The sequence below is a fragment of the Ambystoma mexicanum genome, chromosome 6q (assembly GCF_040938575.1).
Source record: "Ambystoma mexicanum isolate Mex_15411 chromosome 6q, UKY_AmexF1_1, whole genome shotgun sequence".
NCBI classification, from domain to species: Eukaryota; Metazoa; Chordata; class Amphibia; order Caudata; family Ambystomatidae; genus Ambystoma; species Ambystoma mexicanum.
The window spans coordinates 1,378,637,762-1,378,654,589 of NC_090937.1; the positions used below are offsets into that span (position 1 = coordinate 1,378,637,762).

At 44.9% G+C, this 16,828-nt stretch overlaps 1 protein-coding gene across 1 annotated transcript in view; it reads left to right on the forward strand.

Annotated features, from left to right (window-relative positions):
* SH3TC1 (SH3 domain and tetratricopeptide repeats 1) overlaps nt 1-16,828 on the forward strand; it is a 493,452-nt gene that overhangs the window by 221,774 nt on the left and 254,850 nt on the right. The window contains exon 9 of the mRNA XM_069632025.1: nt 6,969-7,164. Within this exon, the coding sequence (XP_069488126.1) occupies nt 6,969-7,164 (196 nt within the window). The remainder of the gene's footprint in view (nt 1-6,968; nt 7,165-16,828) is intronic.

Sequence of the window (16,828 nt, forward strand, 5' to 3'; positions counted from 1 at the left end):
TGGTTGGCACTTGGAACCTGGGTTATGGATCTGCTTCCAAGGGAGTTGGGAAAACCCTGACCTTTTGGAAGCAGAGATCATGACAGGCACACCCTTTGCAAGCCCATGGAAACGGGAAGCAGGAGGGGTGTGTGTGTCCACGGACCCAAGCTTCTAACCCAAACACACTGAAACAAAAAATCAAAAATCAAAAATGGCCATGTGTGGGCCAGGGAGGCTGGGGGAGGCCACCCAGGAGGTCCGAGGACAGGGTGCCCACCAACAGCCACCTGCATGAATGTTGCGAAAAAAAAACACCTCCATGGGCTCATGGCCTGCACGGCTACTAAATAGTGGGAGATTCACTGCTGGATTTGCTCTCCTCAACCCCTGCTGCTACTGCCACAGGAGGTGGTGGTGCTATGGGAGGCAGCCCACGCAAAGCCCTAGTTTGGTCCTCCATGGCAGCAAGCATGCGGGTCTGGAAGGCCTCGTTCTGGAGGGATATGGTGCGGAGATCCCCATGCAACACCCGATGTGTTGCCCGGACCTCCGCCCGAGTTGCCTGCATCTCTGCTGAGAGCGTACGGGTGACGCGCTCCAGCAGCTGTTCCGTCCTGGTGACAGTGGAAGCCTCAAGGTCCACAAGAGTCTGCCTGAGGTGCCGGACCTCTCCCTTCAGGGCTTCCCTCTGTCCCTGGGCAACTATAGAAATTGATTCCCTCAGATTGTCCAGGGCCGCCTGTCTGTCCCTGTTGGACGCCAACATGTCCTCCCTGACTGATTGGCAAATGGAGTCTGTTGCCTGCTGTAGTAGCTCCATCTGCCTTTCTGGGGGGACAATGGAAGTGGCCACCCTCTCCATGGCTTGCGCAATCATTTCGGATGATGCTGCCTGTTGGTTGGCCATACCGTAAATGGATTGCTCCCATGCGGTATTGCCTGGTGGCGGACGGCCACCGCGTTGGCGGGCACCACACCTGTCTGGGGCAAGGCGAACTGCGCCTTGCTGTGTCGGCACTGCCTGAGGCTGCAGAACTGCATTTCCCCTCTGAACTGCTGGCCCAGGACAGGATCAGATGTTGCGGAGTGTGGCCCTGCATCCGTAACCACCACAGGCGCACCTACCAACACTGACATCCCCATAGTGGGCTCTACCCCTGGTGCAGGTGGGTCGGACAGAACAGTATCCCTTCCATGAACACATACCTGCGAATCCACATAGGCCTCATCCGAATCAACACCTGAAAAGTGTTCTGGGGAGGTGCAGCCAGGGACACCCCTGGACAGTATGGCCTGCAGCAAGAGAGGGCTCTCCCCCACCACCAAACCACGTCCCCCACTGGTGCCTGGTCGTGCTTCAGATCCCTCCTGGGCCTGCACCATCTCCTCTCCCTCAACAGCATCAGGTGCGTCATCCTCTGAAAATACATGAAAGACAAAAAATGGGAACAGGCATTAGCACCATGGCACGCTATTAGGCCAGACAAGCTACAGTACCAGTACTTGATTTACACATGTCCCACATGACTATAACCCTCCCATGCATGCACTGTCCATGAGTTGGAAGAGGAGGAAAATGTCAGACACTGATGACACCAAGATGGGAGAGCAACACATCAGCTGCATGCTGGCTAGCATTGCCATCACACATTGGCCTGTGAGTGGCATGTCCAATACACATACATGACACATGCCAACACACAGATGGCATGTACCATAGGCATGCCATATATGTGACAATAGGGCAGAGTGATGCGCAGTAGAACCAGGTGAATTCCTACAATCAGCCTGAATGAACACAGCTAAATATGGAACAATGTTGTAGCAAGATGCCACTTCAAGGGCAACTCGCGCGATGTAGTGCAATAAGCCTACTGTGGCCAGAAGGGATACTGTAATACCCAAATCCCAGGGCGCCAAATGCATTGGATGAAGCCCATGGGTGGGCCAAAACACTCTGGCACACACACCCTGACCTGGCACTCAACCAGAACCCCTCCCACAAACAACATACACATGGATCACACACACATGCATGTACACTCACCGGACAATGCCTCGTAATCTGGCAGTTCTCCCACACCTTGGATCTGCTCCTCTGTGACGTAGGTCCCAGCAACATGCTCATGTAGAGTGAGTTCTATGTCCTCTTGTGGAGACCCACCTCCAGTCACCAGAGTTGCGGCATGACTTGAGGCCAGCTTTTTCTTAGCCCTACGCTTAAGGTCGTTCCAGCGCTTGTATCATTCAACAGCTTTGCGCCTCATAAACCCAAGGGCACTTATGCTGTCCGCGATGGACTGCCAGTGTGCCTGATGTCGAGCAGGTGTAATCCTACACCCTGAAGTGACCAACATTTCGGCGTCATGTTCGGACACACACTGCACAAGTGCATCCAGTTTGGCATCATTGAAGCTAGGCTTCCTTGGCGTGCCGGACCGTGTAGCCGTGTCGGGGTCATCAGCCTGTACTGGACGAGCACTCTTCCTCTTTCTTTTTGTGAGTGATGGGGATCTGGAGTGCCCTACGCCGCTCTGGACACTAGAGGCAGGAGCACCGGTGGACTGTGTAGTAGTAGTGTGCGATGGCACACTGACCACATGACTTTCTGCAGGCATTAGCTGAAGTGTGATGATGGCAGGGGGAACCTCAGTCTGATGTACCGGGACCAACACTGTCCTTGCTGGGGGAGTCAGAGCTGGGGTGGAGGGAGCTGCAGCTGCCCCTGCAGCCTCCCCACCCCGCCTACTCGGGGCAGCAGATGACATGGCTGCCCCTGTACCATGTGGCCTGGTGACACTGGCTTGCGCCGGCACCCGTGGCCTAGACTTGGCGACCTGGAAGTCAGCCTAGGAGTCACCCTGTGCTAGGTCAGGTGCCACAACGGGCCGGTTCAACAAGGGCTGAGCAGGGATGGTGTCAGCCACGTTTCCCTCAACCATGGGGGGGGGATGTGTGTCCCTGCTGGTCCTCCACACGTGGGGGGCTAGGGAGAGACTGCAAATCCTGGCCACGTCCCCTACCGCGCCCACCACGCCCACCTCTTGAGGCTCGGCCACCTTTGCCACCCTTACCACTTGCTCGCCTCCCAGCCATGGCACTGATGGAGTTGTGCGTATGGGAGTTGCAGTGGACAATTGTCCTGGGCAATTGGGGGTCAAAGAGGTAGGGTACTAGATGGAATTCGTACCCAAGTGCTCTAGCAAGGCTGTATGGAACCCCTGGGGAAAGATGACGGGTCATGCAACGCACAGGCACCCCTAAAACAGGAAATGACGTGCACGCGACCCCTCATAGACCACGTGCGTGGGAAAAGAAACCTGCACTACGCTGTGGCACCCAGAAACACAAAAATGAACGTATGCGTGTCACACGCAGCCTACAATGACCTCTGAAGGGGTACGCTACACACGGGGCTAGCACAGTTGGTAAATACGTGCGCGACTCACTGTCTGCCTGGGAAAAGAGCGTGAAAAATACGCGCGTGTGCGCGTTGGCAACACCCCCGCCAAAAGAAGAATTGTACACTGTCTGAGGAGACAGGACAAAAGGAGAAGTCAACTCTGTTTGAGGAAACAGGTCGAAGAGAAAATCAGAAAAATACTGACAGAGGTAACAGGGAGTACGAACTAGAAAAGAAACGCTGTGAAGTAAATCGCGTGTGAACCGACAAGAAGTACAGATTTCACCCACTCGCTCTCCACGGGAAGCACGTACAAGGAAATGACGTACTACACACACCTTTTAAACCGCACCACACGTCCAACATCACTTCCGCGTATACACACTGAGGCACTATCCTCCAATTACGCGGGCTGACACTCGGACGTGCAGTTTTTGGTCTTGTAACATTCCCCCGGGTACAGGGACATGCCCGCGCGTGTCACGTCACAGACGCGCCTGCGCTGTCAGGGCCTTTGGTCCAATGGAATCGCGTACACAGGCCAATCGCGTGTGGAACTTCTCGCGCACCCCTGAAATACACGCGCCCAGGCAAATCGTGTGTGGAACTTCTTGCGCACCTCAGAAATACATGCGTCCTGCTCCCCCAGGCCCGATCGCGTGTAAAAACACCCGCGAGCCCCTGAAATGCACGTACCCCGCTCCCCCAAGCCCGATAGCGTGTGAAAACACCCGCAAGCCCCTGGAATACACGTACCCCGCTCCCCCAGGCCCGATAGCTTGTGAAAACACCCGCGAGCCCCTGAAATACACGTACCCCGCTCCCCCACGCCCGATCGCGTGTGAAAACACCCGCGAGCCCCTGAAATACACGTACCCCGCTCCCCCAGGCCCGATCGCGTGTGAAAACACCCGCGAGCCCCTGGAATACACGTACCCCGCTCCCCCAGGCCCGATCGCATGTGAAAACACCCGCAAGCCCCTGAAATACACGCGCCCAGGCCAATCGCGTGTGAGAAACTTCTCGCGCACCCCTGAAATACACGCGCCCAGGCCAATCGCGTGTGGAACTTCACGCGCACCCCTGAAATACACGCACACGCTCCCCCAGGCCAGATCGCGTGTAAAACTTTGCGCACACTCCTGAAATACCCGCACGCAGCCCAATCGCGTGTGAAACTTCCCGCGCACCCCTGAAATGCCTGCACGCAGCCCAATCGCGTGTGGAACTTCTCGCGCACCTCTGAAACACACGCACACGCTCCCCCAGACCCGATCGTGTGTGGAACTTCTCGCGCACCTCTGGAATACACACGCCCAGGCCATTCGCGTGTGGAACTTCTCGCGCACCCCTGAAATACACGCACACGCTCCCCCAGGCCCGATCGCGTGTGGGCCTTCTCGCGCGTGTAGGACTTTGGCGCACATTTTTTTCCTGCGCAGGGACGCTACCGCCTGCTTTCGTGTGGCTGACATGTATGGGCCTGTGCGCGTCTTTGGCCGTGCGCTGTTTTTCCCTATTCGATTCCATGAATACCTGTTGTAGGCGAGCGTGTGGGCGTTCTGCGCACTTGCCTCCTGTACTTCCCCCGTGACGCCCACATTTTCACGAGTTGTTCCCCATTCTGCGTGTGACGCCCCGTGTTACGGTTACTTTTGTTATGTGCGCCGCGCTATGTGCGAATTCGCTGTGGCCTTATCGCACGGCTTTCGATGACCTGTGCGCCAGCGTGCGCCGCGCACTTTTTCAGCGCACATCCCACATTTCGCGCGTGCACGGACTTCCATGAATTGATGTGCGATTGTTTTCTGTGCGATAATCGCACTTGCACTGCGATTTTCGCTATTTCATTGCGAATCGCACGTTTTCGCACGCGTTCGCCGTTTTTTCGGCGCACATTAATTCCATGAATCGGCCTGTAAGTATGTTTAGTAACATTCACCCTTTTTAAAATAATGACTTGTACACAGGGAGCTACTGCAACAATTCATTCCTGAAGGTCGGTTAGTATGCTTTGTACATTTGCATAAGGTAACATTTTCCACAATAAAACCTGCCGTGGTATTTGTTGATCTTTGTAGTCCTATGTATACATTTTCTGTGTATTTCTGTCATCTCTGTGTTTGCAGTATCCTTAAATGTGATGGTTTATGGCTTATGTGTGACTCTTCATTGTAAAAGTGTAAACTGTGCAAAAAACGTAAATCTATGCACTGTTGTACATTTAGGAAATTGACCTTATGCAGTATTTAGAAATGGGTGGTGCTAGCTCAGTGATTTAAGTGATTACCGCTTATTGTCTTCCTGCTGCATGTCATCACAATAAATCATTCTTGTTTCACCCAACAGCTTTCAATGAACAGGTGTTTTACATTTTCGTTTTCATTTAGACAATTGTCTGCGCATGAAAAACGCACAACGCAAACATTTTTGTATGTTGGTGTAAAATGAAACCTGGGATATGCGGTCTGCAAGGGTTTGTTTGTTTGTTTGTTCATTTATATTGCGCGCCAGACCTAAAGGTATAAGGGCGCAGGAGCAGCAGGGTTATTCTCAGCTTGGTTACAGTGCTGTACAATAATTACAGTGTGTACATAGGTTAAAGCAGTTGCGACAGATGCAGTGGTAAACAGTTTAAAAATATACATATTTACAAGTATGCATAGGACAGGCAAGGGGAATTATCTGTTTTTTATCCACTGAATGCAATTGCGTCTAAAGTGGGAGTAAGGGTAAATTGGAGTCAGTGAAATAGGCACAAGTCCCAACTTCTCCACTTGACTAACGTGTGATTCTATGGCAATCACTTTACCTCACTGGACCTTTCCCTAACTTTGCAAATTGAGTTCACCGTAAGTGATTCAGTTAAGTTTCCAAAACAAACTGAGCTATGTAGCTAGCATATCAGGCTTCAACTAGAATAAGATGGCAGTACTTGGGCGATTGTGTCTGCATGTGGCAATGGTCACATCACTGTGGCTTGTGAGGCTGCAGCGTCTATATGATGACTACGTGGCTAATGGGGCTTTTACTTGACAAGGGCATGTGGTTTGTATTCTGCGATGATGACTTCTATGCTACTTTGTCCATCTACAATTTATGTGCAGAAGATTCAACTTTGGCATAGTGTTTCCTGTACGGATTTGTAAATTCAACTTATTTTAAATACATTCATATTTATGGAGTCCAAAACTGAATTGTGCATTTCAATTGAGAGACCACACATGCCACAGCACCACCATGTAGCATTTACTGTAAGTTCATCTTCGGGGAAGAGCAAGGCATCATGGGTAGGCGGTGATTACATGAAAAGCTTGCATTTTTGCTCCATAGAAGTATCATATAATTGCGTAAAACCTAGATTTATCAGCCAATGACAGAACGCGTTACATGACTGATAACCATAGAAAATCGAAGCACTGATATGATTAAAATATTTTAATAAGCAGTAAGATTTGTTAAAGGTGGGCAGGTGTAAGCTCACAGAACGTAGGCACTTAACTCCTTGATTTTGGTTTGTTTTGCTGTTGAGGAAAATCCTAAATGTTCAAATTGCACTGAATGCCACCATTTTGTCTTGCAGCTGTGGGCTCGTGTGTTGCTGTGGTTGATTATGTGAGCGAGGCCCCTGAAGAAATGAGCTTCGAGTGTGGAGATAAAATCGAGATTGTGGGGTTTTATATAAAGAGCCTGCAGTGGTTTGTTGGAAAGCATTCGGGCACTGGTAAAACTGGACTTGTAGAGACTGGCAATGTGAAGCCGGATATCCCTGCAAGTGGGTAAGTGTCAATCATCAAATATTGGTACCCTGCTCTTTGGCAGCATTGAGGATGCTTCCTGAGTGCCAGCATTGAAAGGGGTAATTGTTGTGCAATTCCTGGGGGCCATTTTATAAGATGCGAACATAATTTGCGATTATGGGATGTGGTTCCTCTCTCAAATGTTGCCCTGTGAGTACATTGCTATCCTCACCGGTGATGAGGTAATTCGGCACATACTAATTCACATTGAGAGGCAATATTAAACCGTCAGCTACAGTTTGACTACATGGACTCTCTGGGGTTTAAAAGCAGAAAAGCCACATCATGTGATTTTACAGGCTCCACAAGAGTGGCGAATAGGGTGTGATGTTCAAATGTACCACATGGGTAAACCTGGCGAAATGGTGTAAACTGAAACATTTACTTGACAAATTTGAATACAGGGGCTCAAGCACGTTAAGGGGTTTCCTGATGGGCAGTCGGAAATGGTGAGCGATGAAGGAGGACGTCATCTTCCATTGCTTCACATTTGCCCGTAAGTCAGTAATCACTCAGATCACAACTTTTATCTAATTGACTGGATTTGTGGTAAGTTGTTCTTCCAAATGTTTACAACTATGTCTGTGGACACTATGATCATGAAAACCTGCCAGGAGAAATTAGAGACCCCATAGGACTCTACAGAACAGGAGGTGCAAGCAGAATGGGCAGTTATCTAAATATGATTACTCCCAGTACAGAGCATATAGTTGCTCATGTTCAATAGAGCTGTAACGTTAATGAAAGGAGTAAAAACCCTGCATATGCGTTATGTGATTTGTGTACTTTCTAAGTCCGTTTTATGGGATTATTTTCATTCATGAAAGTTAAACCTTAACAAATAATTACACCTTGCTTATAATGAGAACTTGTAAAGAAAGTGGTAAAATGCAGAAACTGCAGGTTGGTGCACATCCCTGCTTCACTTAATAACCAATGTATCTCGTTTAATCTAGTATTGCCTAACCTATCAAAATTGCCAGTCCCTTAACCTTTTAAAATTGTCAGCCCTTCAGAGTCATTAATATTCTGTGTAGAATCTTCAAAAAAGCCTCACTCGTGCTTTCACTGGCTAGTATTGCTTCACATATAAAAATAGCAAGCACTGATATATTGCACACCACAGCCACTTGTTTCTTGGATCCCTAATGACAACACCTTTTGAAAACCATGTTCCTCTTGTAATCTCAGTCTGTCTGGATATGGACACATTCCTGGTAGCTTCTAATCTGCATCAACTATCTATGCTATGTTATGTGTAGCTTTCTCCTTGCTTCCACTTGGTCTCCCCTATTCATGCTTGAACACCTTTGCATTCTGGGAGGCTCCTAATCTGGGTCCTCCGTCTGTTCTGGGCTATATTGTCATATGATCTGTGTTGTGCATTTTTTCCTACTGCCTGTATACCTTCCACGTGGATACTATTGAGGAAGTAGTGTCCTGTACCTATGTTAGAACACAAATACCCTCAGTATGGATCGCTAAAGTTGACTTGAAATGCAACTTCCTGATTATTCTGATTACAGCAAGAATGAAGAGGGCAAGGGGGTTGAAAGGGAGTAGCCATGCACATTATGATCGCTGCAAGGCAGCATATCAAGCTATTTGCTACGGTTGTGACGAGGGTGGAGCAACCAGATATTCTGGATTCCTTAATTTCTATAGTTCAGTGAAGGCGGCCACAAAAGGAACCTATGGCCCAGGCCACAAAGTTTTTAAGGTGTCCCTCATTAACCATCCTGTGACAATTTCCCTAGGAGGTGGCAGACACGCATTCAATCACCATGATGTCAAGAGAATATATTTCTAAACACCGCTTTCATTGGAGCGAGAAGTTTACACCCTTCCTTACTCTCTCTCAATCTCACAGGCTATAAGGAATATCCACATTATTTAACTAAGAGATAGGATTAGAAAGGCTGTTTAGTAGAACATGTTGACATTTTTACTGTGCATAGTCCCTTATACATACTGCTTTTTACTCCAATATCTTCATCAAATGCTGCAAATATAACTAAACATATCTGTTTGTTTTATTAAACAGTACACAAGCATTCATCTTTTCATAGAAGCATTAATTCTTACCATTTTTATTCAGAGGTCTTCTTATCAGGAGGAGGACATGGTACTTCATTCCGAATCACGGCGGTTCGGGATGACTGGTCTTCACATGGACCCACTGTTCCTCTGTCTGTTCCCCTTTTTGTATCTTGATTTATTATAAAGGTACATTTGATACCGTCCCTCGTATTCCTTCATATTCCCGTCTGAAAGTCCTCATATCATAGTAGGACTTCATAATCATTGCAGCCTTCTCCAGGTTCCTCTGCGTATAGGTAAAGGCGCGTTTGAGATGCATGGGTTAGGTTTCCTCATATTCATTAGTGGCAGAGGCATTTAGAAATGTCTGTTTCATTATCTGGTACAACAGATGTTCAGGCAAGACCATTTCTCTACCAGTCGTAGTTGCAGAAGTAGGGCTAGACCTCAAAGCCATCAGGACTAGTGGTGATCGCAAGTTCCATCTGGGTCAAGAATCCACCACAAGCATCTTGAAAATCCCCACCATTGTTTAATTAGATTTTTACACCACCTCACATCCCTACCCATGCTATATGATGGGTGGTAGGTGATATGCAACCTTCGCTTGACTCCAAGGATTTCTCATGTCTTAGTCATTACCTCACTGGTGAAATGACTTTCCGGTCAGACTCAATCCTTTGAAGAAGACCTAAACCAGAATGGATGTGATTGATCAATAACATATCTACAGTCTCTGCCTTGCTATTTGGAGGAGGGAGGCATTTGATTAATCTGGTGAAGATGCTCATCATGGTAAGCATATACTTATTCCTTACCTACCCTATAGAACGAATGACTGCCCAATAAAATTGATCTGAAGATCAGACCATGGTAATTTCATTCCTCTTTTCTGTGGGGGAACTTGGTTGGAACTGAGCACACACCAGACACCCTTATAAATATATATTCAGGTCCTGATCCAGGTGTGACCAGTAAGGGACCTCACATAGGAGCTCCATCATCTTTTGAAATCCTCAGTTCCCAGCTCGTGGCATAATGGGCATGATTTCACATTATGCTTCAAAAAGAGTTAGGCACCACCCACTTGTTATAACCAGAATGAGTTTTTCTAACCAAAGATCCAGCTCGATTTGGAAAATGTTCCGTTTCTTTAAGATTCAGAGATCTTTCATGCCCTAACTGTTTTTTTCAGTTAAGGGAATGTTTCCTGGATCTTCTAGATAGTTATAGAATTTCTCAAGGCCCGATGAGTGGGGGAATTTGATTGGAACTGAGCTAGGCAAGACACACTCTATCATAGAATCTCCACCATCTTTTGAAATCCCTGATGACCAGTGGTGGCTGTGTCAAGGAAATTATTTAACATCATGCTTCGAAATGAGGTTAGTACTACCAACTACATGTAACCGGAATGGGGTTTCCTAACCTAAACTGAATCTTGAATTTTTAACATTTATTGAAATATCATTAGCACTCTTAGGCTTTCCTTTCCCTGATAGTCTTGTTCATTTAAGGGAATGTTTTTGGGATCTTCTAGATATTTATTAAGTCAATTCAAGTGTATTTCAGAATATAGAAATTCCATAAAAACATACAATAATATAAAACATCTATGAAAAGAAATACATGCAAATCAACAACCGCGGTGGGCCGGAACATCGGGCGCTGATAAATTAGGACTCTATGGGAGTTAAGCCCACGGAAGCACCAGCACCGTTGCTAACGCTGCCGGTGCTTTCATGACCGTCTGCCTGCCGTGGCCACTGTGCCCGGCAGGGTCAGACGTGTCAGGCACAGCGGCTCCGGCAGGCAGACCTGTAGTATGCCGGTCCAGAAATAACAGTACCAGTAAGCTTACCGGCATCATTGTTTCCGGACCGGCATACTTGTTATGAGCCCCATTGATTCCTAATTTTAAGAGCTTGTTTGAGATATGTAAGTAGTGCCCAACTAATGACTCTGGTTTCATCCCTAGTAAATAACATAATGCAGGGAGGCATTGGAAAAGGCCAGCATCTCATCAAATTAGGTAGTGTTTTTGCTCATAGTTGTGCATAGGTTGGGACAGCACAGGCAGTTTTTTCCTCTGGTGTGCCTGTCCAAAGAGCTGTAATAGCTTTTAGAGGAATGCCATTAAAAGAAATCTTGTTCTACTAATTGGCATTCTGTCATATGTGTAATTGGATGACAATGTTATTTTCTAGTAATCAAAGCAACCACCAAATGCTTGTGATTTGTCAGATTCATGATTTAGCTTCCCGCATTTCGTGTGCATAAGAGCTAAGTATTTTTGTAGGGCAAAGGATTATAGTGTGATCTAAAATAGAGAGCTGACTAAAATAATGTTGTGCTACAATCTTTCCTAATAGGTCTCTTATGTGCCTTACCAATGGAATTGTGTTACCTCCAGATTTGTTTAGGATACCACAGATTAATAATCTAGCAAAATCACCTCTGGGGTTGGACCAGAGGCATTCGAACACAGGTTCTAAACAAAGATCATCCTCTATAAAAAAAAACTAGACAGGTTCTATATGTGCTGTATAGTTTGCAGCCAATCCTGGAACGCCAAGCATTTATTTGATAAAATAATTCACTATAGTTTGTCTAAATGTTACATTGGAGAAGTGGCACAATGTCACTCCATATATGGCTATTGATTTAGATTTGGCAACATATACGTTAAGTATCATATCTATGTGCTGTGATTTGCACATTTTAGTAAATCTAGCAACACCCCCCAATGATTCTAGTGGTTTGTTTGTTTATGTGTTCTTCCCCATTTAGACGTTCTGAAAAGTGGATTCCTATGTAATCAAAGGCTGTCACTCTCGGTATGGGTTTGTCATTATTATGCATTGTGTATCTTCGGTTTTTTATTACCACTTACACATGCAAGTATGGCAGATCAGATTTTAAAGTTTTGACCTGGTGAGCACATTGATTCATAAACCTGCTATATTCAGTAATTAAGATTTGTAATGCTAGTGGGCTTCTGGCTAATATAATTTTATTGTCCGCATAAGCTAGTACAGGTATTAACATGTACCCAATTTTTGGGACATCTGCTCTTTTGCAAATCAAATTATCATAGAGATCGTGAAATATACAAAGAGAACAAGAGGGCTGCCAAAACGCATCCCAGTGTAACTCCTGTATAAGTAGGGAAGTAAGCTGTATATACCCATATGGCCACTATTAACACATTCCTGGTGAATATCCAAAAGAATGTCCAGCAAATCCTGTGGGCATTCTAAAGACCGGACAACAGCCCAGAATTTGGCCCATTAACCTTGTCAAAGACTGGGTACAGCTCTGTACCCATGAAGGCCATATTAATGGGTTCCTTCTTAATAATCGTTGAGTGTGCCACAAATGCTTGTTCAATTGTCCAAAGCCCAGAGCAAAAGCCCAGCTGTAGTTTGGATAAAATATCATTGTCGTTGACCCATTTTTCCAATTTATTCAATAGTGCCTTTCCCGAAACTGTAAAAGTTAGATCCAGAAGGGAGAGAGGTTGGTATGCCGCTGGGCTATTTCAATTTTCCTTCTTTAATATGGGGTTAATTACCACCTGTTTCCAGCTATTCAGTGGTGGTCATTAAAAGTTTGCCGGTCCGGGAATTACGTTACCGGTAAGCTTGCCGGTACCGCAGTTCCCAGACCGGCAAACTACGAATTCTGCTCGCGGGTGCCATTACGGCCGCCAGGTCTGTCCTGGTGGCTGTACCGGCACCCGTGAGCAGAGCATGTCGGATCTACCGGCACCATTCTAAATGGTGCCGGTGCATCCGACCTCCCCATTGAGCCCTATCGAGCTTAAATGGGAATGAGGAGTAATGCATTCCGGTGCCCGTGAATGGGAATTTACCGGGTCTGGCCGGGCCATAATGACCCGGTAATTGCCCATTCGCGGGTGCCGGAAATTTCTTTACCGGCAAGGCTACAGCCAAACTTTTAATGAGGCCCACAGTGTTTTACATGCTTTTAATATGGCATTAAAGGCACTAATAAAGGCTGGAGCCTATATGTCTATCAAATCCAAAAATAGATCTGCTGGGATGCCATCCAATCCAGGGCACATCCCAGATGTCTGTGCTAGAATGGCTTCAGTAATCTCTTGTAAAGAAAACAAAGTAGGTTCTGCACATACTTGGGACCATGTTCCATAACTGTCCTTTTTTGGTGCAGATCCATCCTTCCTAGGGATGGTGTCTCGATCTGTTAACAATATAATGATGAAAAGTGTGTTACCCATGCCTCATCTTCTACAGAACTTTCAAAGCCTTTAGATTTACAAATGTTCTTTTGGCCATTTGTAACCAAATCCCAGAATGTCTTTGAGTCATTATTAGCACAAGACATTACCAGCTTCAGCCAAGTAATGTTATCCAATTCAAGCATGCTTCTTTTTAGATATTTATAGAATCACCCAATAATCGGGTCTTCCATTTGTGTGGAAATAAGGTCTTGATCTGGAGTATCTGTACTGAACCTAAGAGTGAAAAACTAGCTTTCAGTTTAAGATTATGATTGAGGGTTACTGCTGTTATTTGTATTTATTCAAGAAGATGTTCCATATCAATTTATTTCACTTGGATTGCTCCATATTTAGCTAGTAGATAAGCAAAATAATATCCTTTCTTATCAGGGCCTTCAACGTTTGCATGGCCTTTTAGCTTTTTCCAAAATAGGGTCATGTTGTTTGATGTCACTAAATCCTCCATCATTTGGATTAAATTCCTGTGTTTCAGGGACTTGTTCTCACAAAGCATACGTGTAGCTTTCCAGTTTATGAAGTGATCAACAAATCAATTTTCAAAATAATTGGAATCGGTTATTATTACTAGTACCTGGAGTTCATTATTCATGGCAGTATGGAGAGCTTACTATTTGGCCATCAAGTATGCTCCCTGACTACTCCAGGGACCAATTGTATAGCCAGCTGAAGTTTCAGGGATGTCATTTACCCAAGCATTACTGGCACCAGCTACTAATTCCTTCTCAGTGGTTTCTTTAATATGATGGGTACATCCATCCACATAAATTACTACGTACATTCCCTGTAAGGTGATTTCATAATACACTTTATGAGGAGAATCTAAATGTGCCTCCATATTATTTGTTGCTTTCAATTATTCTTCATTCAAAAAATGTCTTGTACACAGTCATGCAGATCTACTAATCCTTGGGCCATCATGCTTTTTATTCTGACCATATCTAATCTCTACAGGGTATCCATTCATTGAAATAATCCAGTAAGTAATCCTTGAGTTAGAGACATTTCCATGTTGTATTCTGTCACGCTACAATTATTGTAGAGCTGGTGGGAGTTCTCAAATATATGTTCTCCATGGATCAACGGACCATAGTTTTTCAAGGCTCATACCATTGTCGGGAGCGATTTGTCACATTCAACATTCAATACATTTGATCTCAACAGACAATAATGTTCTGCTTACATAAGAAATAATTTCCTTAACCTGGTCTTGCTTCATATATAAAACCGCAATTAAGCAGGAATACTTCATTGTTTTAATAGGGATAATTCAAGTATGGAGTTTGTGAAAAACTTGTTTTCAGTTGTTTCACAGTCCCTCACTCCCACCCCACGTGACCCCTGCTTTCACGAGATGGAACAAAGAATGAGTGATCTTTGCGTAATTCTCTCTGAATATACATCTGTAATTCGTCAGTCCTAAAATACATTGTAATTCACATAGATGTTTGGTATTCTTCAATTTCAGTAGAGCCTCAAGCTTCTTTTTATGGGAATAGGACACTCAGCTGAGATTTCATGACCTTGAAGAATGTACTTTAGTTCTGCACCATTGTTGTTTTTGAAGTTATAACTTTTCACCTGCATTTGTTAGTTAAGTCAACACGTGGCAGATCTCCATCAGGTGTTCTTCCACAGTTCTACTTTTGATTAACAGGCTATCCACATAGACCAAATTCCCTCTTTCTATAAGATCTGGTATGGCTTTATGTACTTATATATTGAACTCATTTCTGCTTTTAATATACCCAAATGGTGTTTGGGTCCAGGTGAACTGTTGCTCCTCAAACATAAATGTGCATTTATATTGCTGTTCATGGAATGCTGGCACAGTCTGAAATCAGTAGGCAAGGCAAAGGCAGTATATACTTTAGACTCTTGCATCTGAGCTAACCCCTAATTACTATAAACAGGAGGCCACTGTGGCATGTGCACCATCTTCTTCAATTCCCTTGGGACTGTCTCCACTGTCCATTGGGTTTGAATAGTCCGAGTACTAATAACCTCTATGAGTGCTTCTGTGGATGCTAGAGGTATCCGGTATTGTCTTACAAATACTAGTGCCATATAAGGCTCCGTAGGCATTGTGGAATGAAGGAACAGATGTCCACAATCATTGGAATTGACAGCGTACATTTTCTTAAAGTCTGAAAATACTTCCCTTGACTTTTGTTTTTCCTCTTCTGTCTCATAGGCATCAGCCATACTGATTTGTTCTTCAATCATATGATGGAAGCCTGGATATTTTTTGTGGTTTGCTTTTTCTGATGTATTGTCTAATTGGGTGGATATGTCCTTACTTAGGGCGTCCACCTGTGGGATGTATTCCTTAGTATTGAGGTAGTTAATGGTGACTGTGAATACTATCTCTTCTCCATAACATACTCTACTCCACAAAGTAACAGGGAGAGCACCATCCAATTCTGCCTTTGTTGGGTAAAGAGGCTTTCTGGCCAGCTGCCATCAAAATTGCTATAACAATCTTCAGGTATACGACCAATGATGGGGTTAGTTAAATCAACAGAAAAGTGTCTGGAATCAACAGCCATTATAATGAAGTTATCTTGGGATATTATCACCCTTTGGGGATCATAACTGTCAACTAATATTGAATGATATCATCTTTGAGATCTACTAATAGGACAGGGCATAGAGACAGGTCCTGTTGCTGGAGAATATAATTTAAATGAATAAAAGCTTCTTCATTAAAAAATGTCTGTCCGTTTCTGATCTATTTTTTTGTGACTTCTTCGTTGATTTGAACTTCAGTGGAAAAAGGCAGCAATTGAGCTGACTTAAATGCTTTTTCATGATTATTGAAGTCAGATGTACCCTGATTCTGAACTAGACTTTTTTTTATCAATAAAATCCAAATTAAATATAAATCGATATAATATGCCATTACCAATATAAAAAGGAGAAATAACGTCTCTTATTACCCAGTAATTATGTTTCCATCTTGATCTCCAGGATACACGTGCTAGGAATAATGCTCTTTAACAACATCAAATCAAGTCCAGATTCAAATGTATCTGTCAGATTAAATGTGGGAATTTTCTGATCTTTCTGTAATTGCCTAACCAATCATTCATTGATGAAACATCTTTATTCAGATAAACAAACCTTTGTAGAAAACGGATTCCTTACCTTCATTGAGTTGACACAGGAATACTATGAGTTCTCTTTTCTTTGTGCAGTAGTTAAAATGCTGATTTTATCTGCTGAGTTATCTGCTGGTTGACCTTGATCCTCGCTGGCAGTCTGCCACAGATAGAATTTGAGTGTATTTCCCTCCAAAGTGGACAACCACTTGTTATTTGG